Source organism: Aspergillus foveolatus, assembly GCF_047715535.1.
Source record: "Aspergillus foveolatus strain CBS 279.81 unplaced genomic scaffold BDW70scaffold_21, whole genome shotgun sequence".
Classification (NCBI taxonomy): Eukaryota; Fungi; Ascomycota; class Eurotiomycetes; order Eurotiales; family Aspergillaceae; genus Aspergillus; species Aspergillus foveolatus.
Genome location: NW_027396085.1, coordinates 403,112 through 420,558, shown reverse-complemented (window position 1 = coordinate 420,558; position 17,447 = coordinate 403,112). Strand labels below are relative to the sequence as shown.

At 48.0% G+C, this 17,447-nt stretch overlaps 8 protein-coding genes across 8 annotated transcripts; 5 read left to right on the top strand and 3 right to left on the bottom strand.

The window, feature by feature from the left end:
• Positions 1-475: 475 nt before the first annotated feature.
• On the top strand, positions 476-3,206 carry BDW70DRAFT_167926 (armadillo-type protein; the record flags this gene model as incomplete). Its single annotated transcript, XM_073742337.1, has 7 exons — positions 476-592; positions 650-760; positions 816-1,964; positions 2,015-2,641; positions 2,702-2,981; positions 3,098-3,123; positions 3,177-3,206. 7 exons carry the CDS (start codon positions 476-478, stop codon positions 3,204-3,206), a joined length of 2,340 nt encoding a protein of 779 aa, XP_073596497.1.
• Positions 3,133-3,846, top strand: BDW70DRAFT_135562 (uncharacterized protein). The gene has a single exon (XM_073736708.1). It carries the CDS (start codon positions 3,248-3,250, stop codon positions 3,725-3,727), a length of 480 nt encoding a protein of 159 aa, XP_073596496.1. The 5' UTR covers positions 3,133-3,247; the 3' UTR covers positions 3,728-3,846.
• On the bottom strand, positions 3,847-5,244 carry BDW70DRAFT_135560 (DUF5572 domain-containing protein). Its single transcript, XM_073736707.1, has 2 exons — positions 4,492-5,244; positions 3,847-4,387 (listed from the first exon to the last, which is right to left on the bottom strand). The coding sequence occupies exons 1-2, from the start codon at positions 4,749-4,751 to the stop codon at positions 4,054-4,056; spliced, it is 594 nt and encodes a 197-aa protein (XP_073596495.1). The 5' UTR covers positions 4,752-5,244; the 3' UTR covers positions 3,847-4,053.
• BDW70DRAFT_149989 (TFIIH/NER complex subunit SSL1) lies at positions 5,205-6,721 on the bottom strand (the record flags this gene model as incomplete). The annotated part of the gene is made up of 3 exons (XM_073739097.1): positions 5,205-6,009; positions 6,080-6,415; positions 6,498-6,721. 3 exons carry the CDS (start codon positions 6,719-6,721, stop codon positions 5,205-5,207), a joined length of 1,365 nt encoding a protein of 454 aa, XP_073596494.1.
• Positions 6,722-7,248: 527 nt separating this feature from the next.
• On the top strand, positions 7,249-10,552 carry BDW70DRAFT_159645 (M1 family metallopeptidase; the record flags this gene model as incomplete). Its single annotated transcript, XM_073740727.1, has 12 exons — positions 7,249-7,283; positions 7,335-7,504; positions 7,581-8,005; positions 8,062-8,283; positions 8,341-8,458; positions 8,516-8,632; positions 8,693-8,718; positions 8,776-8,986; positions 9,048-9,118; positions 9,172-9,614; positions 9,690-9,902; positions 9,958-10,552. The coding sequence occupies 12 exons, from the start codon at positions 7,249-7,251 to the stop codon at positions 10,550-10,552; spliced, it is 2,646 nt and encodes an 881-aa protein (XP_073596493.1).
• A 722-nt stretch (positions 10,553-11,274) lies between these two features.
• On the top strand, positions 11,275-12,678 carry BDW70DRAFT_46087 (Rab family GTPase YPT1). The gene is made up of 4 exons (XM_073744062.1): positions 11,275-11,485; positions 11,570-11,617; positions 11,676-11,903; positions 12,003-12,678. The coding sequence occupies exons 1-4, from the start codon at positions 11,354-11,356 to the stop codon at positions 12,195-12,197; spliced, it is 603 nt and encodes a 200-aa protein (XP_073596492.1). The 5' UTR covers positions 11,275-11,353; the 3' UTR covers positions 12,198-12,678.
• Positions 12,679-13,388: 710 nt separating this feature from the next.
• pmp47 (putative peroxisomal membrane protein Pmp47) lies at positions 13,389-14,466 on the top strand (the record flags this gene model as incomplete). The annotated part of the gene is made up of 3 exons (XM_073740726.1): positions 13,389-13,510; positions 13,575-14,302; positions 14,354-14,466. The coding sequence occupies 3 exons, from the start codon at positions 13,389-13,391 to the stop codon at positions 14,464-14,466; spliced, it is 963 nt and encodes a 320-aa protein (XP_073596491.1).
• A 405-nt stretch (positions 14,467-14,871) lies between these two features.
• Positions 14,872-17,255, bottom strand: BDW70DRAFT_46162 (CAMK family serine/threonine-protein kinase). The gene is made up of 6 exons (XM_073744063.1): positions 17,022-17,255; positions 16,478-16,964; positions 15,842-16,428; positions 15,657-15,787; positions 15,583-15,599; positions 14,872-15,539 (listed from the first exon to the last, which is right to left on the bottom strand). The coding sequence occupies exons 1-6, from the start codon at positions 17,061-17,063 to the stop codon at positions 14,908-14,910; spliced, it is 1,896 nt and encodes a 631-aa protein (XP_073596490.1). The 5' UTR covers positions 17,064-17,255; the 3' UTR covers positions 14,872-14,907.
• Positions 17,256-17,447: the final 192 nt, after the last annotated feature.

The window sequence follows — 17,447 nt, the reverse complement described above, 5'->3', positions numbered from 1 at the left end:
TCACCCAAGACTCCAGGTAATCCGCGTGGGTAGACTGATCGGCCATCAGTTGAGGGTTTTAACTCTTTCCGTTTTCAGAGAGTTCTCGCTTTGCTCTACCGTCACCCGGCAACTCTGTCCTTCCTTCTCTTTCGTTGTTTCTGTCGTTGCTTCCCAATTGCCTACCAGTACCTGCTTCTTGAATTTATTCCGCGTTCTAATTGCTCGAATCTCTGTATCTCACTCTTTCTGATCTGTTTTCTAGATACTGCCATATATCTTGTGCTGTCCGAAGAAAACAGCAGTAAACAGCCCTCTTCTTTTCTCCATTATCTTTGACGCATCTTCTTCTCCAAGTTGCCATTCATTGCATGTAAGAGCGTTTGGATCTTATGCAGCGTGCTTGTCTTTTGACCAACTTGATCTCGACTTTGTTTACTTTTTTCCAGCCGCCGACTTCTGTTGAAGACAGCCCATTGTGCCCTACCGATTCAACATGTCCTTGCTTTCAGCTGCCTCACCGGAAACCGGCCGTAGAGACCCCGATGAGAGGTCATCTTCCAATAGTGGAAATGTTGAAATTCACACGCTATCTGGTGGACGTGAGATATCAGTAAGTTACCGTACACTTGTCATCGCGGTATAACCTGGACGGTTAATGAACTCTTAGGGTCACAAGCATTCAAACCCCTGTATCAGCTCTCCCGACCCTTTGGCGACTTCGAAGCTTGGGAACCTGCAGTGCCCCGTCGGCCAGAAAAATGACAATGCTTCCAATAAGGTCAGGTTACCGTTGCTCTTGATTATCCTTGGCAGATAGTGTCTGACAATCCTAGAAGCAGAAGTTGGAACATACAAGCAATGCCCTTCCTCTGACGGGAAATTCTGAAATGGAAAGGCTCCTGGCGAAGCTTTCGCCAAAGCCCCAGTTGTCAGACTCCAAGCAGACGATCAACCAGGATATCCTCTTAAAGTTGTCTGAACAGCAGCTACTCCTCGACCAGCAAAAAAGTATTTTGGCAAAAAACAAAGTTGTTGGTCCAGGAAATCTCGAAGAGCGCGATAAACCTCCCACCATGCCACAGCGTATGGACGCTAAACAGGCTGCTAGCCCCAAGGAAGTTGCACGTTTCGAGGCTTTCGACACTGAGGGTTCCGAGTTGCTTCGCCTGAAGCGGGAACTCCAGGCTGCTAACTCCAAAATCGCCCTGCAGGAGCAGGAACTAGCACAAACCCGTGTTATCAAACATACTTTGGACCAGGCCCTTGGTCCTCCATCCGAAGCTGACTTTAGCGGACGGGATATAAGCGAACAAACAATCAGCAATCTGCAGAGCGCCTTCAACGCATCCATACCGGCGCCGCATTTACTTCAAGACGGTTGGAATACGCAGGAAGATTCGCAGTCAGATATATCCGATGCACTCTCCGCTGGTGCCTACAATAGAGCCAGGGGATTTTGGGGCCCTCCTGCTCAGCAAGTTTATGGTGTGGGATTGAACTCGGATAAAGCCTACGGTGATAGTAATTTGCCTCTCCCTGGCACAGCTTTCGGTCACGATTCGAGCAGATTTTGGGGTCCTTCAAACACAAACCCCCCGATTCCAGCGAACAGTTCTTTTCAACCTCATCGTGTGCTTTCAGGCCCATCCACAGCTCCCTGCAGCTTTGATGGACCTTTCTCCGACGATCAAGGTAGGTATTTGCAAAGTTCAGGTTTTGGCCCACGTCCTCCGACAGCCCAGCCAAGTCGTATTGGGTCATGCTTTCCTGGGACAGGCTCTCCCTGGGGTACATTTGCTCCTAGCTCGGCCGACAGTCAGGGTTCTCGATCACCGCCGAGTAAACCGAATAGTACTTATCAACAAGTAGGACTTTACCCTTTGCCCCCCTACCATCAGCGGGCAGTTGCACCTCCGCTCTCACCGACAGCGACCGAGTTTTCAGCACCTAGTGGAGCCTCTGTACCCTGGGCAACCTCATCTGTGTGTTACACCGATTCTGATCTTCCTTGTGCTCGATTGACAGTTTACAGGTCGGCGGAAGCTCCATTCAAACGTACATTTCACCTCTCGAACCACTCAATTATCGGCGACTGTTAGACAAGAATGTTTCTTGTGATTGGAAGTACATCGTCGACAAGATTGTTTGCAACAATGACCAACAAGCCTCTATATTCTTGCAGCAGAAGCTCAAAGTCGGCACAACAGAGCAAAAATTTGACATCATCGAAGCCATCATCCAACAGGCGTACTCGCTCATGGTGAATCGATTCGGAAACTTCCTTGTCCAGCGTTGTTTCGAACACGGAACTTCTGAGCAGATCGTCGCAATTGCGAATGCTATTAAGGGTAACACTTTGAGCCTTAGCATGGATCCTTTCGGCTGCCATGTCGTCCAGAAGGCCTTTGACTGCGTGCCTGAGGAACACAAAGCAGTCATGGTGCATGAACTTCTGCGCAGGATCCCTGAAACCGTCATTCACCGGTATGCGTGCCATGTATGGCAGAAGCTTTTCGAATTACGCTGGAGTGGGGAGCCCCCGCAGATTATGGCAAAGGTCAACGAAGCTTTGCGCGGGATGTGGCATGAGGTTGCACTGGGAGAGACTGGGAGCTTAGTGGTTCAGAATATCTTTGAAAATTGCGTCGAAGACGAAAAGGTATGACTTCGCTGCATTTTTGCGTATCCTTTACGAGGGCTTTCTAACCACACCGTCTAGCGCCCTGCCATTGAAGAAGTCCTAGCGAAAATCGATGTGCTTGCGCATGGTCAGTTTGGAAACTGGTGTATTCAACACATCTGCGAGCATGGTGCCCCCCACGATAAGAGCCGTGCTATTGAGCACATTCTTCTCTGGGCGGTGGATTATAGCATGGATCAATTCGCGTCTAAGATCGTGGAGAAATGCCTGAAGATTGGCGGCTCAGAATTTTTAGACCGCTACCTTTCTCGAGTATGCACTGGTCGTACAGATAGACCTAGAATGCCGTTGATTGACAGTAAGTGTACTTACTTTCTTCTTGCGTGGACAATGCTCTGAACTGCAACAGTTGCCGGTGACCAGTACGGGAATTACCTGATTCAGTGGATTCTGATGAATGCTGCCCCCCACCAGAGGGAGCTGGTTGCAACTCATATCCGGTAAGGCTATTCAGCTGCAACAACTCGTATTTCTTTCTAACCATCTCTCCTAGAAAACATATGGTTTCTTTGCGTGGCTCTAAATTCGGTTCGCGTGTGGCAATGTTATGTTGCAACCTGTCTCATGCTACTCGCCCAGGACCTGGGACAGGCGTGCAAATTGGCCGGTTCAACAATTTCAACGATGACCGATTCCAGGCATCCAATCAACATGGGGGTCGCTTCAGCCGAGGAAGCCAGTGGAACCCCAGCTACCCCCCTTTTCGTTAAGAAATTGACAACCGGAGTGTCGCAAGACCTGAAGCATCTCGAAAAGTACGAACCGGCACGACCGACCCAAGACATAGATTCGATCTTAGATGTGATTTGTGTGCATGAATGCCCTGCGAACCAGACTTCGAGCTTTCCAGATTTACATGGTTGCACGAGGCTGAAAAAGCTTGACATCCTATGCCTCGTGCTCATCTCATATACTCATCTCGTTGAACTCTTAGGCTCTTTACTGTTCATTTTATCCAGTGTCCGCACTCCACATGTCTCGCTCCAAGGAAGTCGATGGGTATGTATTATTTTTCGTGAAGACTGTCCGCATTCTGCATTTTAAAGGTACAGTGACGGACGTACGGAGTGTCTACGGCAGTGGAGTGTCTGCGGGACGGCTTTGTAAAGACAAGGCAGCTTTCCTACACATATTTCTAAATGACCAACTCTTCGTATTCATAAACCTGGTTCGTCCTTGCTACGCATGCTTTGCTATCAGTCCCCACGCCTGACTAAGGACGAATATGTTGTCCATAGTTGTGGCACCCCTTTATTAGCCCCGGTCCAAGTCTTTAATGAAAGCCATACTGATGCTAGAAGATACAGTAATCACACGCTGCTAGATGAAGCAGGAACAGCCACCCGATGTTACTGTTGTGTGGCTTAAGATTAGGCGGTCTCCCCCTTCTCCCAAGGTTTCAATCTCTTGGGCTTTGCACTCGCAGCTCCTTGGCCCGTTAAAAGTGTGTCTGGTATATGTTGAATTCCTGGAACCGGCTGGCCCGTCGTAATAAGCTCGACGATATGAGCGAACGAAATGGGATAGGTTGGCTCTTGTGATGTTGGCTTCGATGCCGAGATTGTAGTCGGGGACAGAGATGATGCGGAAATTTCCGATGAGTCGATTTCTCGCGAGCCATCTATAGAGGCACTCGAAGCACGTCTCGCTTCAAGCCAGGACTTGTAGGTCGCAACATCTAGCGGCAGCGCAAGATTATTCTTTCTGATAGTGGCGAAAGAGTATTAGTTTAATACAACGTACGATACTCTCAGCACAAAGTTATGCAGGCAAGGAGTAGATACACGGTATGTCTTAATGGTGCGTACCTGGTAAAATAATAACACTTCGCCTGCAGGACCAAGTCATCATCGCGAGCAATCTCCTCTTCTGAGGCCGGCGTCTCGGGGTGACCGAGTATGATAGCAAGGCCGCCTGCAAATTCGCGATCGGTCGAGAAAGGATATGTGTTCAATTGTTCAAAGATATCCGCCTGCGGGTTTCGAGATTCTGTTTGCGCGGCGGTGATGCTTCCGCGGGGATGCGGGGAAGATGTCTCCATGTCTGTGGCGGTACTCAGAGGCGGCATTAATTCCCTTCTGATTCCCTCAAGCTCGAATGGTTGATCTTTATAGAGTTGGCCCCGGTCACGACTTTTTTCTCCCAGCTATATGGGCATTAAAATTTGATTTGTAAGTACTAAGGAAGCTCCGCTGAGTTCTTGGATTGGGGATCGTGAAGGAAGCTTGGAGTAAGTTTCCGTGGTTTCCTGTCATGGGTGGGTTGATCGTTTCTTAGCAGGGTATTATTGGTTATGTGCCGATATGGTGGAACCAGGTGAGCTGCCCGGCATCTTGCGTACCGCTGATAAAATGTATGTGACCTTCAATCTGGGTACAGTTCATGGGAGCTTTCTGAGGGTGGTCAGGCGTACTTCCGGATGTGTCTGGGCATTGTCGGTCACTGTTGCGGATCAAATGCACCCGTTAAATTATGTTTTTACTTTCTGAGCATCATTTTAGTCGGAATCTATAGCACATTTTTATCTTGAGGTATCCATTTGATCTACACTTTCTTGAACTCTAGGTACATCGTCCTGGGGATGGCGGATAACCCTGCTTTGACAACCAGGGCAATTATGTACCACCTCATGAGCAAAGAGATCACAATCGATACAAAAATGATTTTCGCACACTGTGCATTCGTAACGACTGCTTACACTCATTCCCTTGGCGAGGTTCTGAGTGGCCTGCCATTGCTCTTTCGGGGGAATTGTAGGAAAGGCAATACCGCATGCGAAGCATGTCGTGCTGCGGTACGCACGTTCCCAAGAAACTTCAACCCAGTTCATTAGAGGGAATAAATGATGATAAGACCGAGCAAGGTGGGTTGATAAAATCAAGGTAAGACCGCAGGATGGACACTCAGCAGGAAGGCCGCAGACTTTGCTGCCGCACCGCGAGCATAAATACCCCCCCGGCGTGGGATTAGAATGACATGCGCAGAGAGAAGGAAAAGACTCGATGGTACGGGATGGGAAGCCCATCATAAGAAGTGAGCTTGCGGATTGTTTCTGAGAATATGTGGCAGGAGGAGTTGTTACAGCCAACATTAACTCTCGAAAATGCTGCTCGTTAAGGGCAACGCCGTAGTAGGTATCGTCGCCACCATTTGTCCTTGAACATAGCTCACGGCAGATTGCTACCTGGGCAGCAAGGCCCACGATTCCAACACGAATTTTATCATCGATAAGTGTGGTGATAGTCTGATGAATGTCACCAGGGTCGGAGGAAAGCAGTGAGCCGAAGACAATGAATATTTCTCGCGTTCCATGGCTGGGGGTATGGCTGGAATGGCACAGTCGTTAGTACGCGGCATGGAGGTCGAAGGGTGTCTCCTGATCTGAAAGAAACCTACAAGAGTGCACCTCTGGCCATTTCAAGCCCATTTTGCAGACTAGGAAGGCCCTTCGGATCCTGACTCCTCAAATCCTGTATCGCGCTGATATGTTCGGTCGGATTTCCGCTCATATCACTGATCCGTAGCGCAAGGCCATCCCTCAGCCCAATAACACCAACCTGAGAGATAGGATTCTGTTCGAAGAATTCCCTTACAAACTCTTGGGCATATCGTAGTGTCAGAAGATACCGCGTTGGTCGGAGGTCTTTCTCCATCATTGACTGTGATAGATCCAGGATCAATATGATATGGCGTATAATCCCGCGCTGCAGTGGTGTTGTGTCCTTTAAAAGCCTTCACCCAATCATCAGCAAAGCGCCATAATGCCCATGATCGTGAGGGGGGCGATGCTGGGACGAACACTTGCTAAACTCACCTCTTTCTCTTACTGGCTTCCAATAACCCTCCCACTGTTGAGCTGATCGTGCCATCTGCTCCTTCAACCAGGGTTTCCCACGTTCGCGCAAGCTCGAATTCCGCTCCGCCCTTCTGTTTCCTCCGCTTCGGAGCCTGGCCGACGCCTCGCGTTTCTTGAATGATATCATCGTCTCCCTCATCCCCTGAGAGACCTCCAATGTATTCATCATCAGAATCCGCCATTAGGTGTACGCAAGTTACTCAGAGTAACATGCGAAGTCCGGGTTTTGTCTTGTGATGCAGGGTAGACTGCTATGACTGTGTACCTAGTAAGGGATCGGCAGAGAAAGGTCCAAGCTCCTCCGCCTGACGTACCGCGGAATTTTCTCATTAAGTTCGATACTTGAGTATATGTTTGGACGAAACAAGTCAGTTCTTATGGCGATTCTAGGGGCCGTAATTTTTATATGAAATCATTCTCTTGGTCATATCATTCTCAGAATATCTTTCCTCCGGCGATAGCCGCTGAAAGCAATTAGATGTGGGGGAGACGCAGCATCACGTCGACCAGATGCACTGGGTTCCGTCGCCCACCAGTGCCTCGAGTTTATCGACCCCTCCAAACACTATCGTCTCTGTGCCGCCACCCCTCGTCACACCCGATCTCTCGCTCCCGCTCTCATCAATTATCACGTACACTCCCTGTTTATCTGCACAGGCCCGTTATACCTATCATTTCCAAAAGGCAGTGCTCCTCTGAGATTCGCGCAATGGCATCAAAGGACAGAGATATTCTTCCCAATATGTAAGTTATTGTCAGCGAGTGAGCGTGTGTTGAGCTTAATTGAGATCATAGGGTCAAACCTGCCCATTATGACATTTCCCTCTTCGACCTGCAGCTCGGTGGCTCGTGGAGCTACAAGGGTATAGTCAACATCACTTCAAAGGTCAACAGTCCCACAAGGGAAGTAGTGCTCAATGCAAAAGAGATTGAAGTGCACCATGCGAAGGTTCTAGGACTAGACGGTAAGTGGTATTTTTATCTCGCTAAGTCATGATATTTACCGGCGTATGGATTCAATTAACGGAAATGCTACTTTAGGCGCAGAGTTGACCAAAACGTCTGAGATCACCTACGATCAGAAATCGGAAAGGGTGACAATTAGGTTTCCCAAGGAACTCCCTCAGTCCGAACTTGTCGTCTCCATATCGTTCACCGGTACCATGAATAATGCCATGGCTGGGTTTTACCGCTCCAAATACAAGCCTGCTGTCGAGCCGACGTCTGATACCCCCAAGGAAGGAGAATTTCATTATATGCTGAGCACTCAGTTCGAGTCCTGTGATGCACGCAGAGCATTTCCTTGCTTTGATGAGCCAAATCTCAAGGCGACATTTGACTTCGAAATTGAAGTGCCAAAGGGTCAGACGGCTATCAGCAACATGCCAGTCAAGTCTGAAAGGGAGGGCAGCAAGCCCGAGCTCAAAGTGGTTTCTTTCAATACGACACCAGTGATGAGCACTTATGTTCGTATGCATCCTCCACCGAAATGTCCTAATACTGACATATTTTCCTGTTCTAGCTTTTGGCGTGGGCAGTTGGTGACTTCGACTACGTCGAGGCATTGACCGAACGTAAATACCAGGGAAAGAGTATCCCTGTTCGTGTCTATACGACGAAGGGACTTAAAGAACAAGCCCGCTTTGCTCTTGAATGTGCACATCGGACTGTCGATTACTTCTCGGAGATTTTCGAGATCGAATATCCTCTGCCTAAGGCAGATCTTCTAGCGGTACATGAATTTGTAAGTGGTCTCTCGACATTGCCGGACCTTTATAATGACCTTTCGTAAAAAATATAGGCCATGGGAGCTATGGAAAATTGGGGTCTTGTGACGTATCGCACGACTGCCGTTCTGTTCGACGAAGGCAAGTCAGATACTCGTTATAAGAATCGCATTGCTTATGTTGTCGCACATGGTGAGTAAAGCATTATCTTTGAGGTACCCTCCACCCTAGCTAACTAAGTTATTATAGAACTTGCACACCAGTGGTTTGGCAATCTCGTAACAATGGATTGGTGGGATGAGCTCTGGCTCAACGAGGGCTTTGCTACATGGGTCGGATGGCTTGCTGTCGATCACTTTTATCCAGGTAAGGAAATACATGGCCCCTTCCAGCGATCACAGGTGAAAGTATCTAATACCATGGTAGAATGGAATATCTGGTCGCAGTTCGTGGTACGTACTTCTAGTGGTGATTCAATGTTTCAAGTATAAATATTGACGGCTGCACAGGCTGAAGGTGTCCAACAAGCATTTCAACTCGATTCGTTGCGTGCATCTCACCCGATCCAAGTACCCGTCAAAAACGCTCTAGAGGTCGACCAGATTTTTGACCACATCAGCTACCTCAAGGGTAGCTCCGTCATCCGCATGCTCAGTACCCATCTTGGGCGCGAAACTTTCCTTCGTGGTGTAGCGCAGTACCTCAAGGCTCACGCATATGGTATGTCCGGCATCAACCAGTCTTCCTATGTTCATTCCAACTCTTAACCATATACCTTTAGGCAACGCTACTACTAATGATCTTTGGTTTGCACTTAGCCAAGCATCTAACCAGGACGTTAACAGTTTCATGGTAAGTGCGGTGAATCTTGAATTATGAATAGAATTTCTTATGATGTCTACAAGGATCCATGGATTCGTAAAATTGGGTTTCCAGTTGTCTCAATCGCGGAAGAGACCGGTCAACTTGAAATTCGCCAAAACAGATTCCTCTCAACCGGCGATGTAAAGCCTGAAGAGGATGAGACAACTTGGTGGATTCCGCTCGGTATCAAATCGGGTCCCGAATTGACGGTTCAGGATTCTCGTGCTCTCGTGTCAAAGGCGGACACCATCCAGGGCATTGGCCAGGATTCATTTTACAAGATCAACAAAGACCTTTCCGGTTTTTATCGGACCAACTATTCCTCCTCAAGACTTAAAAAGCTCGGTCAGTCGCTGGATTCGTTAAGCACCGAGGACAAGATCGGGTTGATTGGTGACGCTGCTGCCCTCGCTGTATCTGGTGAAGGCAGCACTGCAGCTTTGCTATCTCTTTTGGAAGGGTTCAAGGATGAAACGAACTATTTGTGAGTTGTCTTTACTTTTTCCCCTTCTCGGGTTGCGTGCTTTTCATTCTTTCTGCTTATTTGCTGATTCACTAGGGTTTGGTCCCAAATTTCGTCTTCGGTCGGCAATTTACGGTCTGTCTTCTCACAGAACGAAGAGGTGGCTGAGGGCCTCAAGAAGTTTGCCCGTGAACTCTCGGCCCCCGCGGCGAATATGATCGGCTGGGAGTTCAAGCCCAGTGATGGTTATCTCACTGTGCAGTTGCGGAAGCTTCTGATCGCGATGTCGGGACTTGCGGGCAATGAGAGGTGCTGTCATTCTGTCACCTTTTGTCTTCCTTCAAATGTGACTAATTGTTCTCAGTATTGTGTCTGAAGCTAAGAATCGCTTTGGTCTTTGGGCAACGGCAAAGGACAAGAGCGCTATCCATACAAATCTCCGCTCTGCAATCTTCAGTATTGCTGTCTCAGAAGGTACTAGAGAAGAGTACGACTCTGTGAAGGACGAATATCTCAAGACCGATTCTGTTGATGGCAAGGAAATCTGCCTTGGGGCTCTGGGACGTACGAAGGATGCTGCACTTGTCAATGAATACCTGGACTTCGTGTTCTCGGATAAAGTTGCCATTCAGGACGTGCATAACGGTGCAGTCTCCTTGGCGGCCAATTCCAAAGTTCGTCACTTGCTATGGGAGTATATGAAGAACAACTGGGACTCCGTAGAAGCACGTCTTTCCGCAAACAACGTCGTTTTCGAGCGTTTCGTGCGGATGGGACTCTCGAAATTCGCTGATCATAGCATTGGCGAAGATATTGCTGCATTCTTCCAGGATAAAGATACAACTGCGTATGATCGCGCACTAGTGATTGTGGCAGACAGTATCCGGACCAGTGCCAACTACAAAGAAAGGGATGAAAAGCAAGTCTTGAAATGGCTAAAAGAGCATGGTTATGCTTGAGGTTAAGTACGAAGATTCTAAACGGGCTTGCTCTTCTGAATGGCAGGAGTGGACACTCTGCATGGCAGTCCGTAGTATAGTATTTATCTTGATTTGAATCTCATATGGCTTTTGGCCGATAAGTCGTGTAACAACTCATCTTCGGCTTCCTTGCTTGACGTGGCGTTCGAATCTATGTCGCCCCTGGAAAAGTCTAGCTTGACATAAACATTACGGGACCGGAAAGATGCGCGTACCTATCCAAATGCCTACGCTACTCTAGGTTTTCTCTGATGTCAAGGATGCGGTGCATGACAGGGCGATGGGATTTTGGGCTATTTTTGAATGGAACACTAAGCCTAATTTGGTCATAGGCTGGCCCCAGGCAGAACGTGAAACGGTCACAGGCTACTGCACGCTGGGCTCCTTTGCTCTCCTGCACTGAGCAACACCGCCGAAGCCCATCCTGGCTGACACTTCTCTACGTTACATCACCTGAATCTCGCTTTCCTGTCTCGCCGCGGATATTGCCTCCTCTCTAGCGAACTCATTCATCCGAAGAAAACCACACCGATTAGCATCCAAGATGAACCCTGAGTGGTAAGTTGCTTTGAACGTCTGCCTGCGAGTTTGGCGGTGGTTCACCAGAATCTTGCTGTTGTTTTGTTGCCGTAACATGGTTCCTTTTATCCCTTCAAATGACTTCGTTCTGCCCACTTCTGCTGCTTTAGATCTATTCAGCTGGCTAACGTGGTCAAAACACAGAGTCCTCTATGCTACGCTCCCCGAAATTGAGTACTTCTCCCATTCCAGAGCCCTAACATGGTCAGATACGATTACCTCTTTAAACTTCTCCTTATTGGAGACTCCGGCGTTGGAAAGTCCTGCTTGCTCCTTCGATTTGCAGATGATACCTACACAGAAAGCTACATCTCCACTATCGGCGTGGATTTTGTACGTCTACCCTGTTGTCGATCGGTTATCGGTTGTCAGGCAATCATTCTGCGGACAGGGATTAACTAACAGCCTCTATGAAAGAAAATCCGCACTATTGAACTTGATGGCAAGACTGTGAAGCTTCAGATTGTATGGAAAGCTGATAGAGTTCTTTTAGTGGATCGGATAAAGCTGACGGCTTATATAGTGGGACACCGCAGGCCAAGAGCGCTTCCGAACCATTACGTCCTCTTACTACCGTGGCGCTCATGGTATCTGCGTTGTATACGATGTTACCGATATGGACTCTTTTAACAACGTGAAGCAGTGGCTTCAGGAGATTGACCGCTATGCGACTGAAGGTGTCAACAAGCTTCTTGTGGGCAACAAAAGCGATATGGAGGACAAAAAAGTCGTGGAATACACTGTCGCAAAGGTTGGTTGCTATATCCCTGTCACGACATCACAACATCGATTGGTGGTCTTCTTCAGCTGTTATTTCCGGAATCTCTCTAACTTCTGTGTCTGCCTATAGGAATTCGCCGATAGTCTTGGAATCCCATTTTTGGAGACATCTGCCAAGAATGCATCGAACGTTGAACAAGCTTTCTTAACCATGGCTCGGCAGATCAAGGAACGCATGGGCACTGCAACCGTGAACAACAAGCCAACTGTGCAAGTCGGCCAGGGTCAGGGTGTCCAGTCTGGATCTGCCGGTGGCTGCTGTTAGACGAATCATGACCGAAAGGCAGTTGCGGAACTGCCCCTTTGGCACAGGGCACAGAAGCATCCATGGGACCTCCATATTCTCTGCGAAGCTCGATGTCTCTGTCCATCCCTAATTACGGTACAAACGGATGGTGTTGACGGTTTTAATCAGCTGGAAACGACTACGTGGGGGTGTATCTCTTTTCTCGCTATGGTTAGTCGGGCTTACTCGTTGTCTTGTACAGGAACACTTAAGGGTTAGCACCTTATTTCTCTGCTTGCTCCCTACCCCGACACCTTGTTCCTCGTTGCTTTCTTTATTTTGTTCTCTTTTGCGACTCTAATCTGGCCTCTTTACAATTATTCTCTTCATGTTTCTTAGGTTGGATTCCTTGCGCATCTTGTCAGGCTCAGTTATAGGGAACGCATGAATGACTTGTGTACTCGCTGCCGTGGTAAATTAGAGGTTGTAAATCTTGTTTGATTGAACTGAGAACAGTTACATCCTTGCTCTTTTGGCTACTCTTGGTTTTCATGATACTTGGAAACATGTATGTTCATATGATACCTGTGCCATCTCTTTCTCAACACAAACCTCGAACTAGATCACATGCAGGAAACAACGGCTCCAGCCCCACCTTCCATTCGCCAGAAATCGAAATCGCGAGTAATTTTAAGTCCAGATGAATGATCTAACTTCGCCTGATGGTCTTCTCGGGAAGGGCGCCCAGATATCATGTCGCTAGCCTCGAATTAGACCGAGTGTCGCCTCCGAGTGTCGCCTCAACAGAGACCACACTCCAGGATCTTTGTGAAAGCAGTTATAGTTGCGGCGAGTAACACGTGAATCATGTTGACCGGTTTTCGAGACCGATGGTTCCTTACTATACTGAAAAGTGTACAAATGTACGGCTGTACATATTGGGAAAAGGGTTGAAGGCTGAAAGTTATCAACAGCCGAGGTATAGGATTCGGTAAACGTCATGAGATGGATCGCCATGCCCCAATTATCGAACCGACCAAAACATCTCCAGAGTCGGTTCGACCACCCCTTCTCTCATTCCGATTGTTATTCGTATATCGCTCCTTTTCCTGTCTTGAAATCTATTTTCTTTCATTCTCTCCCTACCTTCCAGTTCTGTCTTCTTGTCAGTTTCTTGACACGACTCCCTCCTTTTAGCATCTGGCTTCAAAGATACCTCCGAATCTCGTTATGTCTCTATCAAAGGTCGAGGACCCAAAGAAAGTGGCCGCTGCTGCTGCTGCTCAACAGAGCGACAACATAGCCCATGCTCTGGCGGGTGCTGGTGGCGGCATACTGTCAATGGTTCTGACGTGAGTAATTTGAAGCCAGTCCTCCCCGTTCATCAGCACATACTCACCTGGATGATTTAACCAGATACCCACTTATAACACTCTCAACTCGAGCGCAAGTCGAATCCAAGCGTGCGCAGTCTTCGACTATTGATGCGATTCGTCGTATCGTGCAGAGAGAAGGAATAGTTGGACTCTACTCTGGCCTCGAGTCAGCATTATTCGGTATCAGCGTCACGAACTTTGTCTACTACTACTGGTACGAATGGACCAGGTCTGCCTTTGAGAAGGCTGCCGAAAAAGCAGGTCGTTCAAAGAAATTGTCAACACTCGAATCGATGATAGCCGGAGCAATTGCGGGGAGTGCAACTGTCCTGCTCACAAACCCGATCTGGGTCGTCAACACCAGAGTGACCGCACGCAAATCGGCAGAGGATGATCAATCACTGCCCGGAGCTCTCAAGAAGCAGCGGCCGTCTACTTTCGGTACACTTATGGACCTACTTCAGAAGGAGGGACCAACTGCACTCTTTGCCGGCGTCCTGCCTGCACTTGTCTTGGTGATCAATCCTATTCTGCAGTATACCATCTTCGAGCAGTTGAAAAACATAGTGGAACGCCGCCGTCGGATGACACCAAAGGACGCCTTTTACCTCGGTGCCCTTGGCAAGATTTTGGCGACCTCAATCACATACCCATACATTACTGTGAAAAGCCGAATGCATGTTGCCAGCAAGGATGGCCCTAAGGAGAACTTGAACGGAAGTTTAAAGAGAATCATTAAGGAAGAGGGCTACACTGGACTGTACAAAGGTGAGTTTCTTAATCCTTGTTGACCAGAATGCATTGCTTATTCTTTTACAGGGATCGGGCCTAAAGTCACCCAAAGTGCAATAACTGCCGCTTTCTTGTTTGCCTTCAAAGACGTTCTTTATGACGCAATGGCGTCACTTCGGAGGGGTCGCATCTCAAAATAGAGAAGTTCTATGGTGTCTGTATGAAGAGATAGAGATAATAATGAAGTTCAAGCAGTACAAACTCACCATGAAGCAGTTATCGGATGTTAGATGGATCTGTACCCATTGCTTCCGAATGGGCCCTGATTTCATCACATTGCGGGACTCTGAGACATACATAGTCTAGAGTACTATAGACTGAACCGATCACTGCCATCGCTGATCACTGCAGTACCATATTTATTCTCTGAAGGCTTTGTGCATAGAATCATGGCATGGAGTTGATCAACTGAAATGCTCTCGCTTCCTTTTCAGTTCTCTTAAGCACGTAGTTACAAAAGGAAAAAGCAGCTCTAAAGTTGGCAGTTGGTGCTGTTTAGGATAAATGTGCCATTTTAACTATTACCCTCCGTCACAAAAAAAGATAATCGCGATTGACCTATTAAGATCAACCCGTCAAGCTCAATTGTAGCGGCTTGTCGGTTCCTCTTCAAATAATACCGGATCTCCGTGTTCCCCGAGGTTAACAAAATCTTTGGGTCCACTATTCTTGTTTGGGAACTCTTCATGCTGGCGAGTAGCCCTCTGGTTATGCATACGTTGACCAGCAGTGTTCTTATGGTAGACTTTAACGGGGGCTCCGTCTCCCGTCTTTTGCTGGTTGAAACGTACATCATTGATACTGCTTAGGAGAGTTCTCTCCCGGGCAATTTTCCTTTTGGAGAAGTCCAAATTTCCCAACGCACCCGTGAGACCGTCTGTGCTATCGGTCACGCTCGGGAGCTGGCCTGTGAGCCATGGATGCTCAAGACATTCTTCGACAGTGATTCTTTTATCGACGTCGACCGTAAGCATCCTGTCTATAAGATCCAAGGCGGGATCTCCCACAGAATCCCAGTACGGGGATGGGTAGTCAAAACGCCCTAGCTTGATCTGTTGGGCTAGTGTGTAAGGATTCTCTGGCGTACAGAGTTCATCAGAGAAAGGGGGAAAGCCACAGAGGCATATGTAGAGGACGACACCAAGTGACCAGATATCGACGGCTTTGGTGTATTTTCGACGGCGAGACTCTTGGAGTATCTCTGGAGCAACATCTAGAGAATGAGCATCATTCACAATGAACCCGTAAGTACTTACAACTTGGTGTGCCACATCTGGACGTAGTATTTGGTCAGTTATTTGTACTTTGATCATACTTTCGGAGAACATACAGCGTGGTCGTGAATGAGTCCTCACCGATTATCTTGGCCAGTCCGAAATCTCCCAATTTTACGGTCAATTTGTTATCGGCAACTAATATGTTCTCCGGTTTGATATCTCGGTGGACAATTCCACGGTCATGCTGTCTACGTTAGAATCATAGTCTGAACAACGCCATGTAAGGGACGGAGCATACCAGATATTTCAGGCCTTCGAAGAGTTGACGGAAGATGTGGCGAGTCTCTTTTTCCGTAAACTTTTGTTTGCTTATGATCATGTTGAAAAGTTCTCCTTCCGGAGCAAGTTCTAGTACGAGATATACTCCGTCACTTTCATCAAATGTGTCCTTGAGGCAAAGCAAATTTGGATGGCTAACGCTCATCAGGAGGCCGATTTCTTGCATCAACGCGTCGTTTTGTGATCTGGAGTCAGCTCGTTTCTCAAATACTTTTACCGCAAACTTTGCCCCAGTAGTGCGTTCTACGCAAAGGTAGACCGTTGCAAAATGTCCCTTTCCAAGTTGTTGCAAGACTCGATACTGCTGCCGAAATCCGCTAATATTCTTTGTCCGGGGTGCTCTAAAGACGAACCGCACCTCGTCCAATATGGTCACCTCGTCACCATCTTCCAGTTCGCGATGTTTGTTTCGGCCAACAATCGCATCATTGATAAACGTGCCGTTACTGGACAAATCCTCGAGGATAGCTACTGTATCACCCCTACGGTTTTCAGGGAACACCAGAAAATGGCGGTTAGATACAGTTGGAATATTGAGAGACAAGTCTGGGATATATCAGTGACACCATCGGCAAATCGCATAAGTATTGCTTACCACATTCTGGATGTCGTCCAATCAAGTAGCCACCCGGAAGTCGGTTGGCAGCGTGTTTCGCGGAAGACTCCTTAGATTTCCGCTCCTTGGATGATTGCTCCTTAGTAGGCTTCGCGTCGCAGCCATCACGTTTACGGAGCACAAGAGCGTCCCGGACTTTATCGTCAAGAGGTATGAGGTAGCCCCAGACCCCTTCTGCGGCTTCATCTTCGACGTCATCGGCAAATGCTCGGGGAGGGTAGACAAATTGCGACAGCGCTTGTGTATCGCCAGGAGGAGACCCTAGGTCAGAAGGTGACGGCGGACGAGCTTGACTTGGCGGAGTAGCTGTCATTTCGTTTCGCAAGTCTGTAGCCGTAGAGTCATGATGCGTTAGGGGAGTGGGTAGGTATGATTGTATGACAGGCGTCTGCGATTGTTGCTGTGAACTGATCCTTTCAGACCGTCTGGGCTTCTTTTGATCTTGCGATTCGCGGTCTGCAGTAACCTATTAGGATGAGGATGCCATTAGCAGCTAAATATAGCTTGGAGAGTGGTTTCCTACCCTGCTGCGCTTAAGGGAACTTTGCTCATTTCGTGGTACCATCGTATTGTCTCTACAGTTCACATTCTACTGAGAGCAGAAGTAGCGGAATGGGCTTGAGGTGAAGTTTTATAAGCCGAAAAGGTCGGAGGAGCTGCCAATGGTGCTTTTGAACTAGCGACAGCCTAAAAAAGGTCAGAGAAGAATGTGGTAGTCAAATAACATCAATAGCAAGAAATAACGGTGGAAATAAAAGCCCAAAAGCTTGAGTTCGTCGGCCAATCTGAATCTTACTGTTCGGCCGGGGACTTAGAAAACACGCTACTCTCGAGCTTCCATAATCAGGTACAACATCCTTCGTAAATTGCGCGTAAAAATTGTTCTTTCGTATACTGTTCAAATTACGGACAGATCGCCGCCTCTACTTTGTAGGGACTGGTAGCTTTA